Source organism: Muntiacus reevesi, chromosome 12 (genome assembly GCF_963930625.1).
Source record: "Muntiacus reevesi chromosome 12, mMunRee1.1, whole genome shotgun sequence".
In the NCBI taxonomy this organism is placed as follows: domain Eukaryota; kingdom Metazoa; phylum Chordata; class Mammalia; order Artiodactyla; family Cervidae; genus Muntiacus; species Muntiacus reevesi.
Window position 1 is genome coordinate 55,129,658 of NC_089260.1, and position 26,282 is coordinate 55,155,939.

The 26,282-nt window shown below is 45.3% G+C and overlaps 1 protein-coding gene across 1 annotated transcript; it reads left to right on the top strand.

Moving 5' to 3' along the window:
* Positions 1-333: 333 nt before the first annotated feature.
* On the top strand, positions 334-15,435 carry LOC136144973 (epidermal retinol dehydrogenase 2-like). Its single transcript, XM_065903065.1, has 7 exons — positions 334-460; positions 5,020-5,366; positions 8,641-8,772; positions 10,831-10,930; positions 12,844-12,988; positions 14,029-14,154; positions 15,139-15,435. The coding sequence occupies exons 2-7, from the start codon at positions 5,034-5,036 to the stop codon at positions 15,230-15,232; spliced, it is 930 nt and encodes a 309-aa protein (XP_065759137.1). The 5' UTR covers positions 334-460; positions 5,020-5,033; the 3' UTR covers positions 15,233-15,435.
* The last annotated feature ends 10,847 nt before the right edge of the window (positions 15,436-26,282 follow it).

The following is a 26,282-nucleotide window of genomic DNA, read 5'->3' on the forward strand; positions in this document are numbered from 1 at the left end:
CCCCGCATCTGCCTCCCCCCGTGTTCTCCTCTCCAAGGGTCCCAACCTCGATCTGCGTTTATGAAACGCCTAGGGAACTTTTTAATTGTTGGTGCCAGGGCCCCCTGTCAACCCAGCCATTCTGACTTGATAATCCAAGCTGCAGCCATGGGCATCGCAAATGTTAAACGTCCACGGGGGATGCACTTGCCCGGAATCTAGGTACACGTCAGGTCCACGAGACAGAATTGCAAGCTTCCAAATCTGGCAGCTTGGGAAGAAAAAATTAGCAACGGACACGCCCCTGGGGCGCGCAGAGCCCCGCGGGCGCCCCACCCCCGCGCGGGCGCGGTCGTCCAGCCCTAGGTCTCAATCTCCGGGCTACGCTCGCTCGGGATAAACCCGGAACCTCACGGGGCTGAAGCCAGAGGTGCTGTTCCCGCGGCGGACCAGGCGGGCTTCTCTGCGTCAACTGTCCCTGGTGAGTAGCCAAGGTCTCCGGGAGGCCGGGGTCGTGCGAGACCAGCCCGCGGCGTTAAGGTTAATGGGGGTGGGGGCGCTGAGCGTGCGCGTTTGGGGAGACCCGGCGCTGGGTGCAGGGTTCCCGAGGCACCCACTGCGTCGGCGATCCACGCTCCCCGGTCCCCGAGAACCGAGTTGCCAGCCTCCCGCCCGTTGCCAGAGCAGGGCAGGATTCCTCCCGGGCGTCGTCGTCTCCTTCCGGGCATTGTGCCCAGGTGCCCCACTCTCCCCTGCTCCGTGCACCCACCTTGGCCTTGGCTTGTCGCTGTCCCTCTTCAGACTCCCACCCACCACACACACACACAATTCACCCCGTGCCCCCTTAGCAGGGCAGCACAGCCCTGGCCTGGGATGCAGGCCTCATCCGTTTATGCGGCACCAAGTTAGCTCAGCTTTAGGACTAAGTGGGTAAGCCATGGGATGAAGACGCCAAAGAAGTCTTCAGCCTGTTGAAATTTAACACATATGTTCCCTGACTTCCTAAGGAGCAGTCTTTAATCTAAGAGAGAGCCAGACATTTACCTGTGTTCCTCAGTAAAGTTACTATTGGCCTCTTTTTCTGGCATAGCCAAGTATCTGTAATTCATAGGCTAGCTCACCAATCACAGTCCTAGCTGGTATTTATTTTGCTGTCACTATGTGCCTGGCTCTCTTCTGGCATATAGTAGGTGGGTGTGGATGGGAGCTAAACCTGGCAGCACTCAGATCTAGCCCAACTCCTCTCCTTCCACCCTCACCCTCACCCTCTGCCTCCTGGAGAGGGCTGTGTTCCTTGGCACAATGGGAACCTTTTTTCCCCCTCCAGTCTGCTCAGAAGTTTCACAAAGGGTTTGTTGTTGTTTAGTCGCCAAGTTGTATCCGACTCCAGTTGTGTGCCACCCTACAGACTGAAGCACACCAAGCTCCTCTGTCCATTGGATTTCCCAGGCAAGAATACTGGAGTGTAAAAAAAAAAAAAAAAAAAAAATACTTTATTGCTAAAAAATGTTAACCATCATCCTAGGCTTCAGCAAGCTATAGTCCTTTTGCTGGTAAAGAATATTGCATTGATGTTGATGGCTGCTGACTAATCAGTGTGATAGCTGCTGAAGGTTGGGGTGGCTATGGCAATTTTTTAAAATAAGACAACAATGAAGTTTGGGGGGGAAAAAAAGAATACTGGAGTGGCTTGTCGTTTCCTTCTCCAGAGGATCTTCCCAACCCAGGGATCGAACCTGCGTCTCCTTCGTTGTAACAGATTATTTTCTGGGAAGTCCTTCATAAGGAGCAGTAGAAATCTTATTACACTCCTTAATATCAGTGGTGCTAGTGGTAAAGAACCTGCCTGCCAATGCAAGAAACATAAGAATTGAGGATTCGATCCCTGGGTCAGGAAGGTCCCCTGGAGGAGGGCAGGGCAACCCACTCCAGTATTCTTGCCTGGAGAATCCCATGGATAAGAGGAGCCTGGCAGGCTGCAGTCCATGGGGTCACACAGAGTGAGATACGATTGGAGCAACTTAGCGTGCAGCATGCGTTAACCTCATGTAGCTTCCACACCTTCCATATTTCATACATGTTGGCTTGTACTAATAGAATCCCCCTGTTCAGAGAAGGAAACTGAAACACAAGAGATGCAACAGTTCTTACCAAGGGTGCAGAGAGGTCTGTGGCAGATCCAGATTTCCAACCCCCAATCTGTAGACCTCACTACCTGTGCCAGTACCCCGCAGACACCCTAAACCTGCAAATGAGGGGGACCTCAGGAGGCCCAACTCTAAAGAACCTGGGAAGCATCTGCTGGGTCGGGTTAAGAAGTGGCTTGTCCTAGAGCTTGTGTCATGCCGGCTTGGAGACGAGGGAAAACTGAAGTCTAGAACCCCTGAAACAAATAACTTTCACGTCAACCAGGAGGAGAGTGGTGAGGCTTCCAGCTATCTTCATGGTGCTGGAGACAGAGGAGAGAGGTGGACCATTGTCCCCCTGGCGAGGACATACATCATGGTGTCCCTGAAAGGAGTTGTGCAAAACTGGCAAGTGTGGCTTTTCTCACAGGAGTGTGCACGATGCCGAGGCTGCCACCTGAGGAGGGTGCCCAAGGTGTGGCATCCCTGTGGGAAGTCTGACCCTCTTCCTTCAGATCCGAAGGAATCCATCCCCTCACAGTAGTTTAAAATGAGACACTGAAGACCACTGTTCACCCATTAAGCTACCTTCTCTCCAAGTCCTATGGGCCTGGGAGATTTTATCAGTCATCCAGAAGCAAAGATGACAGTGAGTCTGAGAGCCATTTCATCCAAAGTGTGGTAAAGCCAAGTGCTCCACAGCAGGAAGCACTCCTTCTTGGACCAGAACATCCCGTTCCCCCACCCCGACCCCGACCAGCATCCTATTCCTTGGACATGTAGAGCAAACCTGCCTCAAGGCTCCCACTCTTCCTTCCCTGTGTTGGGCAAGGCGCTCCCAAGCCCTCCCTGGCCCGGTTTATCATTTGCATGTTCAATCAAAGGTCACTTTCCACAGATCTCCCCTGTTGCCTCCTCCATTGACTCCCATCTTAAAGCAGGTCTCCTGGCTACTCTCTAGAGTGCCCCCACACACACATTTTTCTTTATAACACTGCAGAGTGTACTGGTGTATTCATTCCTTCATTAGACTCATCTCCCCAGGGCAGAGATTATGGGAGGCTGCCCACCCATTCAGCCCCAGGGCTCAGCATTGTACCTGCATAGAATCCACGTCCAAGAAATGTGACAATGAGCTCACCTGGCCTGAACAAACTAGACAGGGATCCTGGCTAAGCCACACACATATTCTTTCTGGTTCTTGGTGCCATCTACGCATGTGTGCATGCTCATTCAGTCATGTGCATGCTCATTCAGTCGTGTCTGACTCTTTGCAACCTCATGGACTATAACCTGCAAGGCTCCATCTGTACAAAGAGCCAAGAAGCAACAATTTAGTTTGCCACTTCCTAAGGGTCTGACCACACTTCAAGCCATCCTTTAATGAATCTATGAGAACTAGTGTGTCCTCAGTCAAGCGTCAAAGTCAGTGTGGAACTGCTTCACTTCACTAATGAAGTCCATCTTCTGTGCTCACATCCAACTCTCAGCTGGCCACCCCATTCAGGGAAACCCCCACCCACAGCATAGTATGCCCCTTCTCTCCTCATCTGTGTTATGCCCGATGTCCGAATCCCCGAGCGGGAAGAGAGAAGGCTTCCAAGACAATGCAACTCGCAGGAAGGGAAGTTTATTACTGACTCAAGCCAGGATTCTCCGCCCGCAACCAACGCAGTGGTGCGGGTCAGAGAGCCCCAAGCCCAAGCTGTTACACAAATTTATAGGGTGAGAAGCGGATTGGTTACACGTTTGCAAAACAATTTCGTTGGTCAATACTGTCGCGCAGGCGGAACTTTTCCTGGGGGTTTCCCCCCGTTCCTAATTTCCTAATTGGCAAACAGCGGTCAGTGTTCTTTCCAAGTAGGAAGGCCTACTCCTAATCTAAGCTGTGTTACTTCTGCTCGCCTCACAATCTGGAGGAAATAAGACATTCCCTTCTTTCTCAGGTGCTTGTTTGGAAAGCATCTTATAAGCTCCTTCTCACTAAAGTGTGAGTGACTGATAGGATGGAGGCACTGAGCCCTGTATAAGTTTGCCTTTTATTCATTCGGCAAACCTATCGGGTACCTTCCTGTGGGCAGTGCTGTGAGTCTGAGAAACAAGCTAACATCATAAAACACTAGCTGCGAGCCAGCATTGTTGTCACGCATGCACAAACATTCTCATCCTACTTGCAGAACCACCCTAGACCACAGCACCAGGAAGTGAGGAGACCGAGGCCCAGAGGGGCTGCGTGGCCTGCCGCAGGCTCCACAGCCAGACAGGCGCAGGGCCTAACTATCTCACCCTCTCCCCAGATGTCGTACAATTGCAGGGCCAAGTAGTAAGGGATGTGGCGTGGGAGCCTCAGAGCCTGGGAAACGTGTACCCTGTGCTGACAGCAAGTTTTAGGGGCTAAGGTTTAGAATGTCTAATTACTCCTCTTCAGGTACATTAATCCAAGCAGGATTTCACATTTTCCTCTTGAATCTCAGATTTTAAAGAACAACAGTGCAATGAGAAAACAGAAGCCTCAAAGGAGGCAAAAAATAAAACCAGAAGGGAGCAGTTGTGTCATCAACACAATAGGGTCAAGACCTTGAAGGTGAAATCAACCTACAGGACTTATTATGGAGAAAAGCTAGCTATGAGAGAGTGAATTCTGCTTTGGGTTAAATGTAGCCGTGGTTACAGTTTCTGGGTAACAAGCATTTCTGTCACCTAAAACACATTAACAGGCATGCAGAGATGTGATGAGCTCGGCACTGTGATGCAAGTTGGTCGAGATGGTCCCTGTGGACCCTGTCCCCCCTTTCTCAGTCCAGAGTCTGCTACACAGGGATGTTTACATCACGATTCTTAGTTTCTTTCACTTCTGCAAGGAAGTATGGGCCCCATGGAATAAGGTCCTTACGGAGTCCGTCTTGCTTTATAGGTGTCAGCTGGAACATGGCGCTCAAGCTGAAGTCAGCCAAGAAATTGTTCACTTTCTTAGGAAGATCATTGTTGGCTCTTCTGGAGACTGCAGTTTTTACTATGATCTCAAAGCCACGGAAGAATGTTGCTGGTGAAATCGTACTCATAACAGGTGCTGGAAGTGGACTCGGAAGGCTCCTAGCCCTCAAATTTGCCCAGCTTGGGTCGGTGCTTGTGCTCTGGGATATCAACCAGGAGAGTAATGAGGAGACCTGCAAGATGGCTGGGGAAGCTGGAGCCAGGAGGGTCTGTGCCTATACCTGTGACTGCAGCCGGAAGGAGGAGGTGTATAGAGTGGCCAGTCAGGTAAACCTGTGTGCTTGCTCTTCCTATGGGCAGCAAGGACTTGATGTAGTCTCTGGCGTCCATCAGTTTCTCTATTTGCCTTCCTCTGCTAATTTGCCTCTCTTTAAAAAATATCAGGGCGTGGGAGTTAGCATTTTTGAGTCTTGCTATGTGCCACACACCATGCTTGGCACCCTCTGAATTATACTCCTATAAAGTCAGGCCTCTTATTATCTCCACTTCACAAATAAGAACATGGAGACAGTGCAGGTGAGTTTCTCAGGTGACTTACCTGACAAGTGCAGGTAATAAGTAGCAGAGCTGCAGGTGGGACGCGAGTCTCTTGACTCTGCAGAGACTCCTGTGCTGGTTGCCCGGTCCCCCCGTTACCGTGTAAGAGAAAGGCCATAGCACCTTTCATGGAGGCATAACAAAAACTGGTAAACAGGGCTATAAATAACCTGCTGGGAGTCACAGAGCTAGGGGATGACCATGCCAGGAGGTGAACCTGTGTCTAGTCTGATTGCAAGTCCACCTGTTTCCCCCACGCCCAACAGTCATTTCCATTCAACTGCATTTCCCTCACGTGGTCATGTGAAAAGCAAATATTTTATTCATCCTAAAGACTCTTAACTGCAGCTGGCCCTTTGGTGACGGTAGAGAAGTATGTATAAAGAACACTTTAAGGAGCCCGGGGCTCCAGTGGATTCACAGAGCCCGAGGAGGCACATGCCCTTGTGGTGGCCACTTCCTCTTCCCTCAGAAGGATTTCTCTGCCTGCTCGTTGCATGAGCACTGCACACAGCAGTCTCCTGGACTACTTTTTTGTGGCTCTCAGAGTTCCCTGGTTTTGGGAGAAGGAAGAAAGTAGATGTGCCTGCTGGAAGTTTCCTGCCCAGCGTGTAGGCTCTAACCGGGCTCTTCTTGCAGCTTCTCATCTGACTCCCCAGTGGAGGGGTGTGCAGGTCTCTGGCCAGTGAGTTTCTTTTACGTTGTGACTTTTATCTTTACATCTTATACATCTGTTACCACCACCATCACCAATCTTAGGCTGCCTGGCAAGTCTGGGGATCCAGACCAGACAAGCTGGCATGGGCTTGTGTGGGGACCACCTTTCAAAGTGCAGGAAGGTCTGCTGCAGCTACTTTTGCAAACTAAGCTCTTTGCACTTATAACACAATCTCCTGCCAGGTTTACTTCCCCAGCTATGAGCCACTTCTCTGACTATGAGCCAGTCTTAAAGCAGTGACTGATTCACATTTAAAGACACAAGACCTTAAGACATTCATCCTATAAACCAGCCATTTCTACCTCCTGTTCTTGACAGAGGAAAGGTAAGCAGGAAATTTTTATCCCATAGAGGAATAATCAAGGTGCAAACTTTTAGAGCTGATATGACAGTGTTTTATTGCCACAGACCCCAGTAACTTCGAAATCTTGTGTCGCTAGATCATAGCTTGGGACTAAGTTCAGAACGTTCATCCTTGCCACCTGGCATCCTGGTTGAGTCATTTATTGTTCAGAATCACACAGCCCCGCTCAGCATGTGATTTTGCCCCGAGAAGAATGCCTTGACTGCTGTTCAGCTTTGATTTGACTAAATATTTTAGCCACTCTCCATATCAGACTTCAAGTTAGATTGTTTCCAGCACTTCTATCTGAAAATTTCAACATGAAACATGCGGTTTCCTTGGCCTGCACTGCAATCCTCAGTTTCCCCGAGGCTAGGGATCTCATCGGCTAGTGGATACCGAGCACGTCACGTTCCTTGCTGGGGCTCATGCCTTCTGGGAGAGTGCATAAGGAGAGTGGCAGTGTCGGCTCGTCAGTAATCCAGCCTCCCTCTCCAGAGCTGCATCACCCTCGAAGACAGGTTCACACCCACATCTGCACACCCACACGAGTGTGCACACAACACACAGAGCCAGAGCCAGATGTAAGTGGTGCTGCAGCCAGGGGTTCCCTCTAATTCGGGGGGAACAGGGCCCCTGCTATGTGATACAAATTACAGGAATGAAATTCAAAACACAAAGGCACACCAAGGGACGGCCCCACCGCCTGCCATCAAGCCTAGAAAACCCTGTGCGAAAAAAAAAAAAAATCTGACAAAGAGCCTGGGTCACTTGCTGACTGTTTGTTCTAAAGGGAAGGCTCCAGTGGCACTCCCAGGATTTTTATTTCTTAAAGGAAAGTAATTAAGTATCTAGTCCGGCCAGTGCCGGTGTGACAGCAACAGATGGCGGCCCCTCTGATCCTCCCTTCACAGACCTCACACCTAAACGTTGGTGTTGGGGAGAAGAGAACCATCCAAGGGATGAAAACAGGATGGACGGGTTCTGAGCTCCTGTGTGTCTGAAACATCCATATGACGATCATACTGCCTCCGTTCCCTCCCTGCCCAGCCCCGTTGCTACAAGTGGCAGGGCTTGATTTACAAGGCATGGTATCATGCCTGACATATCACCACATCCATTTAAAGGCTGTGCTGCTCATACTTCATTTTAGCATAGGACAGTCACTAACCATGTCACTACTGCGTATGAGAATAACTCTCCCTGTAGGAAAGTAGCATTACAGGTGTTGGAACCATCATAAGAAGAGGGGAAGATGAGTAGAAAGGCATTAGACTTAGATCTCTGATGTGCCATGAACTCTGCAAAAGAAATAGACACGCTTTGTTTTTAGAGTGCCTTGCAGCAGCAACTCAGTCTGAGTTAACAAGGACAGAAGCATCTAAAACCACAGGAAAATAAATCCAGTTCACGTAAAAGAATTATGGATGCATCTCATTTTATGGCACTTCACAGATATTGCATTTTTTTCCTACCATCTGAAGATTTCTTTTGCAAATTGAACACTTGTGGCAATCCTGCCTCAAGCAACTCTTAATGGCACCCTTCTTTTGACAGCATTTGCTCACTTCGTGTCTCAGCATCACATTGTTTCTCACAATACTTCACACTTTCATTATTATATTTGCTCTGGGTGGTCTGTCATCAGTGATCTTTGTTACTGCAGATCAGTCAAGGCTTAAATGATGGTTAGCATTTTTAGCAAAAAAAAAAAAAAATTTCTCATTAAGGCAACTTGTTTTTTAAACCTAAAGCTATTGCACACTTAATAGATGACAGTATAGTGTAAACATAACTTTTCTATGCACCAGTAACCAAAACATTTGTATAACTCACTATGTTGTGGTGTCAGCTTTACTGCGGGGTGGTCTGGAACTGAACCCGTGTATCTCCAGGGTCTGCCTGTGCTACCCTGGTGGTGCTGATTTCCTTATTCAATTCAGGTGAAGAAAGAAGTTGGTGATGTTTCCATCCTGATCAACAATGCTGGAATCGTAACAGGCAGAAAGTTCATGGACTGCCCGGATGAGCTTATAGAAAAGTCTCTTGACGTGAATTTCAAAGCACATATATGGGTAAGTATTTTTTCTTCTCATTATAAACATCATTCCCAGGTGGCGCTAGTGGTGAAGAACTCGCCTGCCAATGCAGGAGACATAAGAGATGTGGGTTAGATCCCTGGGTCAGGAAGATCCCTGGAGAAGGAAATAGCAACCCACTCCAGTATTCTTGCCAGGAGAATCCCAAGGACAGAGGAACCTGGTGGGCTACAGTCCATGGGGCCGCAAAGAGTTGGGCACGACTGAAGCGACGTAGACTTCCTCTTGTTCTCTTACAGTAGTGAAAGTGTTAGTCGCTCTGTCTGATTCTTTGCCAGGCTCCTCTGTCCATGGGATTCTCCAGGCAAGAATACCAGAGTGAGTTGCCATTCTCTTCTCCAGGGGATCTTCCTGACCCAGAGATTGAACCCCGGGTCTCCTGCATTGCAGGCGGATTCTTTACCATTAGGGTGGACTCTTTCAACAGTATTGGTCTTAAATAAAGCACAGACTTCTCAGTTCTAGCTCAGGCTGTCCTCTCCTGATCCAACTTAAGCTCTACCTCCCCACACCTCTGCTCAGGGAATCCTGCAAAGACACAGCTGCCCTGTGTCCTAATCATGTACTGATGGCCAGCGTCCTTTCTGGTACCATCCCAGGCCCCTCATAAATAAGCCTTCAAACAGCCCAGTGAGATAAGGGCTCATAGAAGTTAAAAGTGACCACGCTTAGACATGACCAGGTGACCTCATCATTTGCCTAGGCAGGAACTCCCTTGAAGTGAAAGGAGGCATAATTAATAAGCAAACATCCACCAGGTCTGTTTGGGGGCACATTAAGATGCACAGTAAACTTTGTTGTTGCTGTTCATTTGCTAAGTCATGTCTGACTCTGCAACCCCATGAACTGCAACACTCCAGGCTTTTCTGTCCTTCATTATCTCCCAGAGTTTGCTTAAACTCATGTCCATTGATTGAGTGATTCCATCCAACCATCTGATCTTCTCTCACCCCCTTCTCCTCCTGCCTTCAATCTTTCCCGACATCAGGGTCTCTTCCAGTGAGTCAGCTCTTCACAACAGGTCCCCAAAGTATTGAAACTTCAACTTCAGCATCAGTCCTTCCAATTCATATTCAAGGTTGATGTCCTTTAGGATTGATTGGATGAATCAAGGACAGCACAGAGATCCTTGAGGACTCTCAAGAGTCTTCTCCAGCACCAGAGTTCAAAAGCATCAATTCTTCAGTCCTCAGCCTTCTTTGTGATCCAGCTCTTATGTCCATACATGCCTACCGGAAAATCCATAGCTTTGACCATGCGGACCTTTGTTAGCAAATTAATGTCTCTCCCTTTCGCTGTCTAGGTTTGTCATAGTTTTTCTTCCAGGGACAGCATGCCCACCAGCAGCCTGAAAACTACATGCCTTGAACATTAAAAGGCATGGTCCTGACTCACAGGGAGAGGTGCCCACACTCAAGTTGCGTTGTCCTAGCCTTTGCACAGACCAGTCACATCAGCCTCTCCAGCCATGCACACGCCCTCGTTCTGCCCCTCCTGGCTCTTGCTCATGACCACGTCTCCCTGACAGGCCAGATGAGTTTAAAGACAAAGTGATATTTTTCAACTGAAACCAACAGCCACATGTCCTGTGAACAAAGTTCAGGAAAAATTTTAAGTTCAAATATAAGCCAAGGGAGGAAAAAAGACACCATAAATCTAAATAATCATATTTTTGAGTAGTCTTACTGGTTTGTGGACTGTGGATGCCACAATTAAGATTTTCCTGTACTGTTTCGATTGTTGTTTTTGTTGTGTTTTTGAAAGTCAAAAATGAGCAAATGTAAGTTTGAGTAAATTATTTTTAATAATTGAAATTCCAATTGAAATACTGGAATAACCACCAGCAAAATATTGATCCACAGCTTAAACAAGTTCAGATGGTTACTTGCCAGATATTTAAGTTTGAATGTCCCATTTCCTTCAGGTATTTTTTTGAACTTGAACAACTTTCTTCAATCATGATGATTGCATAAACATCTGAAAAAAAATACAATGTGCTATAAAATGTTAAACGTTTTACCTTGATCTTCTTAGACTTATAAAGCCTTTCTACCTGCTATGATTGCTAACGACCATGGACATTTGGTGTGCATTTCAAGTTCAGCTGGATTACTTGGAATAAATGGACTGGCAGGTAAGAGAAACATGGTATTTCACAACCGCAGCTGGAGCAGTAGCTCTGAATAGTCAGCACTGACTTGGTGCACTAATAATAAATGGTAATAGGTGAAGATATATGTTCAGTAAGGTAAGCTGTTGAGAACTTTATCAGCCAGCAAAGCTGCCCAGCTGCTATACTTACACAAAGTTGAACTGTGCACTTTAGAATCATTAGGTCTTATGCAATCCCCTGGAATTAATAAAAGACCTAGCTGGGTGGGATAAGGAGGTGGGAGAGAGGCTCAGGAGAGAGGGAGTATACACATACTTACAGCTGATTCATGTTGTTGTATAGGAGAAACTAACCCAACATGTAAAGCAATTATCAAAGAAATAGACCCTACTTATATATTCCTTACACCAGTGATCAGCATAGTCACCTTCCCCCAAACTCACCTGGCACTGTCATCAGGGGGTTAAGGAGGACCCTTCTGGGAATTCCTTAATGGTCCATTGAATGAGAATCTGCTTTCCAATGCAGGGGGTGCAGGTTCATCCAATGCAGGTTCAATGCAGGGAACTAAGATCTCACATGCCGTTTAATCGCTCAGTCATGTCTGACTCTTGGCGACCCTCTGGACCACAGCACACCAGGCTTCCTTGTCCTCCACAGATTCCCAGATTTCACCCAAACTCATGGCCATTGAGTTGATGATGCCATCCAACCATCTCATCCTCTGTCACCCCCTCATTCTTTCCCAGCATCAGGGTCTTTTCCAGTGAGTCAGCTCTTCGCATCATGTGCCCAAAGTATTGGAGTTTCAGCTTCAGCATCAGTCCTTCCAGTGCATATTCAGGGTTGATTTCCTTTACTATTGACTGGTTTGATCTCCTTGCTGCCCAAGGGACCCTCAAGAGTCTTTTCAGGGCAACTAGGCCCATGCACGCTCTAGAGCCTGTGCTCCACAACTAGAGAAGCCCTCACATACTGCAAGCAGAGAAAGCCTGCACACTACAATGGAGACCGGTGCAGCCAAAAAAAAGAGAGGCCCCTTCTGCTCTATGAATTTTCCATTAAGTGGTCTCCCCTGGCTGGGAACTTGGAGAAAATGTCTTCACCCAGGGAAACCTAAAATTAACTTTCTTTTGCTGTTCCATTGGTTGGAGACTGGCAGGAACTTGTTGTCACTTCCACGTCCCTTGTAACCGACTTGACATTAGCAGTGGGGAGGGGATAAGACATACAACTAGATCTTCGGTGAAGAGGACCCACCGGGGAGCTGGCTCTAGGAAGTCCTGTCCTTCTCCCACCCCCAGGGTGTCCCCTGGAGGCTCATCCATCAGAACCCTAATTGCAACACTCAGGTAGCAGACCAGCAAGCTGGCTGACTGACAGCTGGTTCCAGATTCACAGCACTGATCTCAGCAAGTACCTCTCAGCTGCCAGATAGGTTTCCAGAACCACTTGTCACCCCAATATTAGCAGTCTGTACACGTCTCCCTGTAGCCCGGGTCTCCCTGCCTCTGTCCTCCTCAGAATCCATCAGGCATTATTATTACCCCCCTCTCTCGTACATCTGAGAAGTCACAGGTCCTTGACATACCACAAGTGTATTCACAGCTCCTGTTAATCCTTTTGTTAGACACAGCATCTCTCTCTTCAGATGCAGGTCTCTCCTCCCTGGCTCCCTTAGAAACAAGTTTTCCTGGCGTGGGCAGCAATTCCCTGGAATCAGAACCTCTGGGGCTGCTACTTGGAATGCAGGTTCCCTCGCCCTGGGCTGTACCCACTCATCCCAGTCATCTTCCAGGCAGAGCAGACCAAAATCAAGCAAAACAAGAACTCTGAAATGGTTTGTCTCTGCCAGTATTCGTGTTACAAGGAAATCTTCCTATAATGCCATTTTAAAACTTCACACTATATAATAGTATCATTTCTCTTTTCAGATTACTGTGCAAGTAAATTTGCAGCCAATGGATTTGCTGAATCGATATTTTTGGAAACATTTGCCAAGGGACAGAAGGGGATCAAAACGACTATCGTGTGTCCATTTTTTATAAAAACCGGAATGTTTGAAGGGTGTACTACTGGGTAAGCATGTCATTTGATTTCAAAGGAACTGTATTTTGAAAAATGATTGACCATCGATTTTATTTTGTTCTGGCTAATGTTGTTTGAAAAGACTTTTCCAACATTCAGCCTACTTTATAAACGGTTTTAGAATTTATTTCCTTAGATGTGTTAGTGATTAAGACACTGGGTTTAATAATGACAGTTTAAGGCTTGAAGAAGGAAATGGCAACCCACTCCAGTATCCTTGCCGGGGAAATCTCATGGACAGAACAGCCTGGTGGGCTGCAGTCCATGGGGTCGAAAAGAGTCGGACACAGCCGAGCATGAACACAGCACACAAACATCAAGGCTATATCCACGTCTTCAAGGCCACCCTGTGGTCGCGACCTGCTCCACCATCTCCTTGGCGCTCCTGTCACACACCCACTTTCTGCCACCAACTCTACCCTGCTCTCACCCCTGATTCCACAGAAGGATGAGAAGTTGATGAAGAGGCCTAAATACCCAGTCTGCACTCATCAGATGACAGGCAGTTACTTTTCAAAGATGTGCTTTGCAACATTTAGGCCATTTGCTTAATGTGGTTTCACACATGTGCCTATTATAACATCATTGTATTAATTAGAATCCCTGTTTTCCACTTCAAATTCTAATTATGTTATTACTCACCATATTGATAATAAGAGAGCAAATATAGAAAAATATCCAATCTGGAAGAAGAAGAAGGCAATAAATGATAATGTCTTGTGTGTGCATGCTTGCTAAGTCACTTCAGTCGTGTCTGACTCTTGTGACCCTATAGACCGTAGCCTGCCAGGTTCCTCTGTCCATGGGATTCTCTAGGCAAGAATACTGGAGTGGGTTGCGATTTCCTCCTCCAGGGAATCTTCCCGACCCAGGATGGAACCCACGTCTCATGTTTCCTGCAATGGCAGGCAGGTTCAATACCACTAGCTCCACCTGGGAAGCTTACAACTGTTTTATTGTAATTTTTAAGAATTGTTTTCTCTAATTTCTTATTTGTTTTTTTTAAACCACCCCCCTTCCCCCACCACCAGCTGTCCTTCTCTCTTACCGATTCTGGAGCCAGAATATGCAGTCAGGAAGATAGTAGATGCTATCCTGCAAGAAAACCTGTACCTGTATATGCCCAAGTTTATATACTTCACGGTGTTTTTAAAAAGGTAATGTTTCTGCTCCTGTTAATTCTCAACGTGCCAGTCCAGTCAACAGCTTACTCCAGAGCCAACAAAGAGCAGCCGTTTAAAAGATAACTGGGGGAGGGGGAGATAACTGTTACCTATTTATTTTACTTTTGCCTGTGCTGGGTCTTCACTGCTGTGTGGGCATTTCTCTAGGTGCAGTGAGTGGGGTCCACTCCGTAGTTGTGGTGAGCAGGCTTCCCGCTGCGGCGACTTTTCCTGTTGTGGAGCAAGGGCTCTACGATGCATCCTGATCTAAGTGTCAGGATGGCCACATGGAGAAGATAGCGTTAGACCAGAGACCTGAAAGTGGGAAGAGCAGGGACCCCCTGGATATCTCGGGCTGCCCCCAGAGGGACCATGAGCCCAGGGCCCTTTTCTTGTCCCCACACCTAGGACAAGTCTTCGGTTGGCTGACTGTGCCCTTTCTCGTCCTGCAGTGTAAACATCATGATGGACAGGGTCAGAGTGTCAGGAGGGGTGAGCGGGATGAAGAAGATGGACAGTCTTAGTTGGGTCTTGCCAAAGCTCTGAGGAGCTATTGCATGGACTTCTCTCAGTTGTCCAAGAAAGAAAGGTCAATGACCTCTTTGGACAGTGGGAGGAACTGATTGTTCCTCAATCACAGCCCAGTCGCACTGTGAGCAACAGAGCGAGCTTGCAAGGCAGGATCAAGACTCCTCAAGGCTGCACGCTTCCTGTCCATCATTACAGAATGTAGTCAGGCCTTGAGACTGACACGGAAGTGAGTGAATAAGGTAAATAAAGCAAAGAGAGACACAGAGACCCTGGGCCGGTGTCATCCCACGTGGTGGATGAGCCCTGAGTGACCCACGACAGGGACGTTCAGGTGGGCATGAGTGACTCACATCTTCTGCAGCAAGTCAACGGCCCTGCTTTTCAGTGGAGCTCGTAAAGATGTTCCATGAATGATAACCAAGATGTTCCCTCTTGTGTTCTCTTTAGCTTCTTGCCCGTCAAGCTGGGGCTGCTTTTGGGTGAGTACCTGGGGGCCTTGAATGTAATGGATGGCTTCACTGGCTCCAGGAAGAAAAACTGAAGACCGCTTCTGTGGCTGACATACCCACAGTTACACAACATCTGTTTCAATGAAGAAGTGTCTTTGTTGACAGAATGTACCTGGAGACCACAAGCACAGTTCTTTGTCTGCTATTTGCAACCAGTGCCTCTGAAAATAATGTTGCGCTCTGCTTTTCTGTTAAGTTTTTTAAATTTAAAAAAAAAAAAGTCCATTTTTGTTGTTTGCTTGCAACTGCTGTGGAAGTGATTGTTGTTATTGTTGTTGTTTTAGTTACTATATCACATCCGACCTTTTGTGACCCCATGTGTGGACGTGAGATAATCCTCTCCCTCTTGTGAATTGCCCATCATTTTGGTTGGGTGTCTGTGGCTGAACTTGCACTGGACAGGGGAAGTGAGGGCTGAGAAGAAGCCTGAGTGCCTGCGGAGGTGCGGTGTCCTGAGGACACAGAGCTCTGTGTTCCCCATCACCTTGTTCTCAGACTTGGCCTTGCTGAAACTGTGCCATCTGGCACAGAAGGGTCAGCCTCCCACATCATCCTCACACAGATGCTCATCCTCCCCCTCACAAAGATGCTTGTTTCTACAGCCCTGGGTATTCCGAGAGCAATGGGGCACTGTGTCAGGGAGCTTTCCTGCACATTCCTGTATAACCAAGGGCCAGTGATACTGGCGTGCGTGCTAAGTCACTTCAGTTGTGTCCTACTCTTTTGCGACCGCATGGACTGTAGCCCACCAGGCTCCTCTGCCCATGAGATTCTCCAGGCAAGAATACTGGAGTAGGACCGCCATGCCCTCCTCCAGGGAATCTTCCTGACCCAGGGATTGAACCTGCATCTCTTACATCTCCTGCATTGGCAGGCGGGTTCCTTAGCACTAGCGTCATCTGGGAAGTCCCAGTGATCCTAGACCAAACTTTAAATAGGATCACATTGCTTTCCTAGAAGATTCCAAAGAGTGGTTGCTTATGACCCTGAAGAAATGATCTCCTCCAGAGTTAGATGAACTGTTCCCTATTAAGCCAGAAACCATTCCTGTGGGTAATTTCAAGTGTTTCATTTAGTAGTTCAAACTGGGTTTCTCGTAAGGTACTTTTTTTTTTAACAGAAGGAACAAATTTATCCATTTATATTCATCAGGGCTGCCTTCATTTCAGATGTATTGCATGCTTAGGGTTTAATCAACTGGCCAGCTCTTTTCACGCTTTGGAGATTAACTATAAAAACAAGATTAAAAGAAATGTTAATTACCATAGCCCCAGAGCCCCTTCCCTGGGTGGGTGGAAGCACCTGCCTTGCGAGAGAAGCAGCAGCCTTTGTCTCCTATCTGTCACTGGAGAGTGAGAACAGGGGAGGAGGACCTTGGGAGTCCCTGTGAGAGTCATTTCAGGGTAAGACGCTCTTGGAGGGGCGGCTGTCTCAGGAAATGTGGCGTCTAGAATCCATTCTGGACTGATTTCTCCTGAGCCGCCTGTAGGATTCTGACAACTCTGCCCCTGTATTTCCTTTCCCTTCAGAAAGCCTTTTTTAAAACCTCATTTTTCATAAAATTAGCCCACAAAGACATTTGAAAATATGTTTTCTTCTTGCAAAAATGGGTGATTATTTTCAATATTTTAAAGCAACTGTATCTTCCTTGTTTAAAATACTTTGTTTGGGCTTCCCAGGAGGCACTAGTGGTAAAGAATCCACCTGACAATGCAGGAGATGCAAGAGATGTGGATTCAATCCCTGGGTTGGGAAGATCCCCTGGAGAAAGAAATGGCAACCCACTCCAGTATTCTTGCCTGGGAAATTCCATGGACAGAGGAGCCTGGTGGGCTAGAGTCCATGGGGTTGCAAAGAGTTGGACCCGACTGAGCACACACACACATATGTCAGTGATTATATAAACTGCAGAAGTGCTGGGCTAAAATATGTTTTTTACTGTTTTTTTGGAGAAGAAGAAAATTCTTCAACAAAGTAAGGATTTTGCAAAAATATAGGCCTTAACAATATAGGTATTATGTATTTTTTAAAAACTTGTTTTATGATCATAAAAACAATAGCTCATATTTGTCATGCCTGGCACAAAGCTTGCCACTTTACACACACGATTTCATTAAATGAGAATCATAAAGGTATCTGGTGGATGCTGAAGAAGAAATACCATTTATTTCACAAGGGTGACATCCTCCTCAACCAGAGACCTGCATTCAGAGGATCAAAGACCCACTTAACATTGACCAACTCCTGTGCCAAATCCTTGGCTAACAAGGTTAATTAAGAGTGAGGCACAATATTGCTCCCATATTACGATTCCGAACACGTAGATTCTAGGGGTCTATTTCTTTAACTGAAGAATAAAGAAGAGACTCTAAGGGGATGTTGTAGAACAAGGGTCTGGGGCATAGCAGACACCCACCACTAGTAACAGCATTGGCAGCAATTATTTCTAATTGGAGTGAATCTTGGCTGGACGACTACAGAGTCCCGAAATTCAATTGTGGTTTTACAGTACCCATACAATTGTCTAAATGAATTTGGATCTACTCGAAGTACTCAGAGGAGAAGAGACCACACGTAAATTAGAGAATTCCAGAAAAAATACCAAGGTGATTGAACACCTCCGGGGAACAAGCATCCTCAGAGAGTGTTTCCTGGCAGTTTCCATCTGAAATTTAATCCTAATGAAGCCACGATCAAGAGCCCAACACCCAAAGAGGCCTCAAGACTCAAAAGGCTGGAGACAAGAGCTGTCCCCAGGAGTGGGCACCCTGCCCTCCACGTTGCATCACCTCACATCCTACAGTCAGCATACCGCTCAAGAATGAGGAAGAACTCTTGATCTTGGGGGGAATTTGGCTGGGCAAGATATGTATGACCTTGGTTTTGGGACAGCTTTTTGGCTTGTTTTGTTGTTTGTTTGTTTGTTTTTTTAAATCATCTTACTGTTTACTTTTATTTTTTATTTGTTTGGCTGTGGTGGATCTTTAGTTGGGACATGTGAGATCTAGTTCCCTGACCAAGAATCAAACTCCAGCCCCCTGCACTGGGATCATGGAGTCTTACCCAATGGGCCACCAGGGTGGTTTGGCATTTACATTGTGATGCTGTATTAGTCAGCTCAGATTGGGCCACCATGACAAAATAGCAGAGACTGAAGGGCTTAAATAACAGACATTTATTTTCTCACAGTTCTGGAGGCTGAAAGGCCAAGATCAAGGTGCTGCTGGGTGCAGTTTTGGTGAAGGCTCTTCCTGGCATGCAGTCAGCCCTCTTCTCACTGTCCTCACATGGCCTTCCCCTGTGTGTGATCACTGAGAGAGAGAGATCATGCTCTTCCTATAAGGGCACTAATGCTATCCTGAGGGCCCAACCCTCACAATCTAATTGATCCTACTTACCTCCCCAAGGCTCCATCTCCATGTATCATCACACTAGGAATTAGGGTTTCCAACACCACATGCTATTGGCCAGAATTAGTCACATGACTGAACTGGCCTGCAACGGAGGCTGAGTGTGTTCCCTGACTTGCACTGCAAGAGCTAGCTAAACATCAGGGGTTATAGCACTATGGAAAAAGATAAAGACCCCTGTTGATGTCAACTTATAGCTCTGTCACAGCCTGCTTCCCCAAATGGCTCTGCATCGTCTTCTCAGATGAAAACCACAGACCCACTCTGCCTTCAAAACCTTCCCACTCTGCATCTCAGGCAAAGTCCAGGACATTTGGACCAGGGCAGCACTCTGCATCAGTTCCAGAAATGAATCTTCTCAGGCTGATGACCAAGAAGGTACAAGGTGATATTTGCTGCCATGCTGGATTCTATGGTCTAGAAGACAAGCTTTAATGGAAGCTGCTAGGGAAAGACTTAGGACCACAGTCTTACCTCTGCTAAGGCCACTGTTTGGAATCCACACTTCCCAGGACTTCTCATCAGACACAGAGGGTGCTGGCTGCTTCAACCATTCCAGGCTCTGCTCTCCAGGTAGAGAGCGCCTCTGGGAATAGCCTTTCATCCTCTTAAACCTCCACTTGCACATGGATGCTCTCTGGTCTTCAATTCCAGAAGACTGCTGAAAGCAGCAGAAACATCCAAATTGTAGCAAAGTTTTGAATTTGTCTTAGCTTTCCCCCTCACACTGCAGTCTCCTTTAGTAGGTGACAGAGCTTTCAAGGTAGAGTAAGATCAATGTGAACCCAATGTTCTATGCCAGACAAGGATCACCAAATTTCTAGTCCATATGATTATGAGCCCTTGCCACCTCCCACCTGAGAACTTGAACTTACATCACATATTTTCATCTCTGCCATACACAGCATTGCTAAACATGGTATTGAGTTATCGTTTGTTGTTCAGTTGCTAAGTCAGTCATGTCCAACTCTTTGTGACCCCATGGACTGCAGCACACCAGGCTTCCCTGTCCTTCACTCTCTCCCAGAGTTTGCTCAAATTTATGTCCATTGAGTCAGTGATGCTATCCAACCATCTCATTCTTTGTGGTCCTCTTCTCTTCTCACCCTCAATCTTTCCCAGCATCAGGGTCTTTTCCAATGAGTTGGGTCTTCTCCAATGAATCCGCTGTTTGCATTGTGTACAAAGTATTAGAGCTTCAGTTTCAGCATCAGTCCTTCCCATGAATATTCAGTGTTTATTTCCTTTAGGATTGACTGGTTTGACCTCCATACTGTCCAAGAGACTCTCAAGAGTCTTCTCCAGCACCAAAATTCAAAAGCATCAGTTCTTCGGCCCTCAGTCTTCTTTATGGTCCAACTCTCACATCTGTACATGACTAACAGAAAAACCATAGCTTTGACTAGATGGACATTTGTCAGCAAAGTGATGTCTCTGCTTTTTAATATGCTATCTAGGTTTGTCATAGATTTTCCTCCTAGGACCAAGGTATTGAGTTATAGATACAAGGTCAGTGATCCAGAGATTCAACCCACATCTCCTACGTCTCCTGTATTGGCAGGTGGGTTCTTTACCACTAGCACCCCATGGGAAGCCCACTGGAGTGGGTGGCCATTCCTTTCTCCAGGGAATCTTCCCAAACCAGGGATCAAACTCGGGTCCTACATTGCAGGCATTTTCTTTACCATCTGAGCCACCAAGGAAGCCTATCAGTGGTTTAGATAATTCTAAAGTTTGAAAACAAAACTTCTTTGTAAGTTGATTATTAAATTTTTAGGACTTCAACTTTCACATTTATTTCCTAGATGCTTTATGAGAAAAAAAAATTAAGGGTGATATTAAGACAATGAATATAACTCAAACAAAATTATGTATAACAAATAAATTACAAAAAAATTAAAATAAGGTTCAGCTGTAACAGTGACTGTAAATAACAGAGTTAGGAACTATAAGAGTATTCTGTCATGGGAAAGTCTAAAGGTAGGTGGAGCATGCCTTCCATGTGGGCTCTGCTCCATGAAGTTCCAGTGACCTGGGCCACAGACAATTCCTCATTTGGTCATGCCCATAGTGTGGCAACACCATTACCAGCAAGATGGCAGCTGTCATAGACCCCTCCAGGCAGCAGATATAGGAAGGGATAAGGATGAAAAAGACACAGGCACAATTTGCCTTTTAAGAATATTTCTAGAAACAGCCACACAACACGCTCTTCAAACATTATTAGTCAGATGCAAGTGAGACTGAGGATTGTTGCTTTTATTATAGCAGCCATGATTCCATTTAATAACTGCAGAGATTTCTAAACATAGGAAACTGGGTCTCAGTGATCTTGGCCACAGGCTCCCTCAGATCATATATGGGAATTCAAATCAGTTGAGTTATGCAACTTATGTCAAGTGATGTGAGCTTTCTGAAACCCTTTTGCAATGCTGCAGATGACTGTAATTCTTCATGTGTAATTCCTCATAAAAAGCCTCTTGATAAAAGTGAAAGAGGAGAGTGAAAAAGTTGGCTTAAAACTCAACATTCAGAAAACTAAAATCATAGCATCTGGTCCCATCACTTCATGGCAAATAGATGGGGAAACAGTGGAAACAGTGAGATACTTTATTTTGGGGAGCTCCAAAATCACTGTAGATGGTGACTGCAGCCATGAAATTAAAAGACGTTTGCTCCTTGGAAGAAAAGCTATGACCAACCTAGACAGCCTATTAAGAAGCAGAGACATTACTTTACCAACGAAGGTCCATCTAATCAAAGCCATGGTTTTTCCAGTAGTGATGTATGGATGTGAGAATTGGACTATAAAGAAAGCTGAGCACTGAAGAATTTATGCTTTTGAACTGAACTGTCATGTTGGAGAAGACTCTTGAGAGTCCCTTGAACTGCAAGGAGATCCAACCAGTCAATCCTAAAGGAAATCAGTCCTGAGTATTCATTGGAAGGACTGATGTTGAAGCTGAAACTTCAATACTTTGGCCACCTGATGCAAAGAACTGACTCACTGGAAAGACCTTGATGCTGGGAAAGATTGAAGGTGGGAGGAGAAGGGGACAACAGAGGATGAGATGGTTGGATGGCATCACTAACTCAATAGACATAAGTTTGAGTAAACTCTGGGAGATAGTGGAGGACAGGGAAGCCTTGTGTGCCACGGTCCATGGGGTCACAAGAAGTCGGATATGACTGAGTGACTGAACTGAACTGAATTCCTCATAAGGAGTAAATGAACTGACAGTTATAAAATGCCAACATATGGTTTGGTACCTACTAATGCTCAATACTCCAGAATCCCATGGACAGAGGAGCCTGGCAGGCTACAGTCCACAGGATCCCAAAGAGTCGGACACAACTGAGTCATGAACATATCCACACATAATGCTCAATACACACCAGATTTTTACTGTGTCTCCTATGTTAATCCCAAACACCTAATTTATTGCCTTCAGTTTTCTGATGGGTCAAAGAAAAGTCATTTGTTTTCGTTTTATCCAGATTTTGTTGTTTAAGATTGGAATGATGACTTCATGTTAGAGATGAAACCTGATGTTTAGAAGATGAAATCTGAAACCAGAAGTTGGCATCTATCAGCTAGTTTTGCATGCTTATATTTAACATGGTTTTTCAGAATATAAAGATCCTTATCATCCTCAGCTTTGTGGCTTCTGCCAGAAGTTCAAGGTATCAAGAAAATGTTCCAGTTAAGAGCCTGTAACAGGGGCTTCTCTGGCAGTTCATTGGTAAAGAAACTACCTACCAATGCAGGAAACACTGGTTTGATCCCTGATCTAGCAAGATCCCACATGTTGTGGGGCAACTAAGCCTGTGTGCCCCAACTGTTGAGCCTGTTACTGAGCCCGCATGTCATAACTACTGAAGTCCATGTGCCCTAAAGCCTGTGCTCCACAACAAGAGAAGCCACTGCAATGAAAAGCCCACATACCACAGTTAGAGAGTAGCCCTGCTTGCCACTACTGAAGAAAGGTCTGTGCAGCAATGAAGACTCAGCACAGCCAAAAATAAATAAATAAATAAAATTTTTAAAAAGAGCCTATAGCATACATTTGCAGACCTAATACATTTTGTACACATAGTACTTTGCAAAGTGAAACAAAATGGACATTCAGGACATATTTTTGAAAGGAAGACAGAAAGAGATAGAGAGACATTACAAATGAGAAAGTCAGGAGGAAAGAAAGAACAAATAGGAATCATAACAAGACAGTCAAGATCCAAAGTTTATCCAAAATTATATCAATATAAGTGGCCTACATAGAGAATAGTGAATAGTAACAGGAGTAAAAACATCGAAGTAGAACATTATATCTTCTTTGTGTGTGTGTGTGTACTCCAAAAGACAGCAAATTCTTTTAATTACAAAGAATTAAAAGAATATTCTATACCTAAACGTCCACTGACAAGAGGAATGGATGAAAAAATGTGGTACATATATACAGTGGAATATTACTAAGCCAAAGAAATGAATGAAATAATGCCATTTGCAGCATCATGGATGGACCTAGAGAGTTTTATACTGAGGGAGGTAAGTCAGACAAAGAAGGAGAAATATCACACCATATCCTTTATATGTGAAATCTACAAAGGAATTATACAAACGAACTTACAAAACAGAAAGAGTCTCATCGATTTAGAAAACAAGCTAATGGTTGCTGGGAGGAAGGGAGAGTTAGGGAGTTTGGAGAAGGTTGGGTACCTGCTGCTATATTAAAAAATAAATAACCAACAAGGACCTACTGTATAGCATAGGGAACTCTACTCGATATTATGTGGCAACCTGGATGAGATGGGGCTGGGGGGAGAGTGAATAACGGTATATGTATGGCTGAGTCCCCTTGCTGTTCACCTAAAACTATCACAACACTGTTAATCAGCTATACTCCAATACAAAGTAAAAAGTTAAAAGTCTGAAAAAGAATATTCTGTAGAAATCCATAACTGTAAATAATTCCACTTTCTGCAGTGAAATACAATGATGATGAACTAGCATGACAACAAGAAACTTTTGAACACTAAAATCTTAAGGACCCCCACACTTCAATGGGCTTTTTCAACAGGAATCCCAGTAGGTTCTCACAGTAAAGGTCTGAGAAAGATCCCTTCCTGGCTCTAGGAAGAGGGATCACTGGGAAAGACCCTGACACCAAAAGCCTATTTACTCCCATTCCCAGAACTCAATAAAACATGTTTAGCTTTCAACCAAAAATTGCAAAGCATGCTTTTTGAAAAAACACAGTCTGAAGAGGCATAGTAATCATTGAAACCAGACTCACATATGACACAGATATTCACATTACCAGGCAAGAAATTTACAATAAATAGATTAATATATTAAGGGCTCTCATGGAAATAGTAGATAACATGCACAAATAGACAGGTAATTGTGATACTGTGATTTATATTAAGACATACACATTCTTCTTCCCCAGTGCTGGCACGGAGTTCCTAAAACTCTCACAACTCTTAAGCGATAAGCGATAAAGATAAAATCGATGTCCTAGAACTCATCTGACAAGTCCCTTTCACTCACACCTGAGTTTAGATTAATGGTGGGACTTTTGAAAAGAGTCCAGGCTGGTTGCCAGGGGAACCAATCATGATTACAGGGTTGCAATTTTCAACCTCTGGGAAGGGAAGAGTGGCTGGAGGTTGAACCAGTCACCAAAGGCCTGATGCACTCAGTCATGCCTATGTAATGAAGTTTCTGTAAAACCTGAAGGACAGGGATCGGGATGGGGAATACGTGTAACTCTATGGCTGATTCATATCAATGTATGACAAAACCCACTGAAAAAAAAATAAAAATAAAAAGTAAAAAAAAAAAAAAAAACCTGAAGGACAGGCTTCAGAAAGTGTCCCTGTTGGTGAATGCTTCCCACAGCTGGAGGATGGGCACCCTCCAGTCCCATAGGGACAGAAGCTCCCGCACTCAGAACCTTTCCCACCTCTACCCAATTCATCTCTTCTTCTGGCTCTTCATCTGTATCCTTTATATTATATATATTAATATAAGGATATATTATAATATCCTTATATTATAACATCCTTTATAATAAACTTAAATGTGTAAGTGTTTCTCTGACTTCTGTAGGGCTTCCCTGGTGGCTCAGATGGTAAAGAATCTGCCTGCAATTAGTAGACCCAGGTTCAAGCCCTGGGTTGGGAAGATCCTCTGGAGAAGAAAATGGCAACCCATTCCAGTATTCTTGCCTGGAAAATCCCATGGACAGAGGAGTCTGGCGGGTTGCAGTCCATGGGATCGCAAGAGTCAGACACAACAGAACAACTAACACTTTCACTTTATAATAAACTCATAAATGTAAGTAAATGTTTCTCTGAATTCTGTGAGCCATTCCAGCAAATTAATCAGGCTGAAAAAAGGAGGCATAGGAACTTTCTGTTTCAAGCCAGTAGGTCAGAAACACTGATGACAACCTGTGCTTACAACTGGCATCTGAAGTGGGGTCAGTCTTATGGGACTGAGCCCTAACCTGTAGAAGCAGATGCTAGCTCCAGGTAGATAGTGTCAGAACTGTGTCCATTTATAAGACACTCGGTCAGTGTCCACTGAGAACTGGAAAACTGCTTTATGTGGGGATTAAAACACACACACACACCTGATGTTGGAAGTGTTATGAGTGTGGAAGTCTTCCCAATGCAGTTGGTGTCGGAAAACACGCATCCGAGTGATGCAAACAGAAAGATGGAAACTCTAAGAATTTTTTAAAAACTGATAGAAATTCAAAGCACCATAACAGAAATGAATGTCTTTGGTGGGTTCATTAGTAGACTAGATATAGCCAAGGAAAGAATCAATGAAATTAAAGATGGATTGATACAACCTAGATGAGTAAGATGGCGTGGGAGGTGAGAGGGAGGGGACATATGTACACCTATGGCTGATTCATGTTGATGTATGGCAGAAACCAACACAATATGTGAAGCAATTATCCTCTAATTAAAAGTAAATTGAAAAAAAAATAAATAATAGTAAATTGATACTTATAAGATAGTTCAATGGAAAGTTCCCAAATTGAAATGCAAAGAGGAAAAGATGAATAGAGAAAACAGAACAGAACATTCAAGAACTATGGGGCAATTTCAAATGTGTATCATGTGCATAACTGGAATACCAGAAGGTAAAGAAAGAGCTTCTTATTCCTAATTTTCCAAAAGTTTCTTTTACTAAGATTAAACACACATGGACTCTCTCTTCTGGATTCTTGCTGAAGCAATCAGAAGGTGTTGCATAATAATACGCTTTAGCAATTCCCCTTTTGGGCATGGACCATTTCCCTTCACCTGATATTTATCTGTTTGCATTACCTGCCTTCCCACATAAACACACAAACTTGGATTCTGAAGGCATATGTGTATGTCAGTCACTCAGTCATGTCCGACTCTTTGTGACTCCTTGGTCTGTAGCCCACAAGGCTCCTCTGTCCATGGGATTTTCCAGGCAAGAATACTGGAGTGGGTTGCCATGCCCTCCTCCAGGGGATCTTCCCAACCCAGGGATTGAACCCTGGCTTCCTGCATTGCAGGCAAATTCTTTACCATCTGAGTCACCATATTGCCTGTTAACATGGTCACTTTGCTGTCTTGATGGATGCATCACCAGAGAATGTAACGTTCTCTACACAAACCCTCC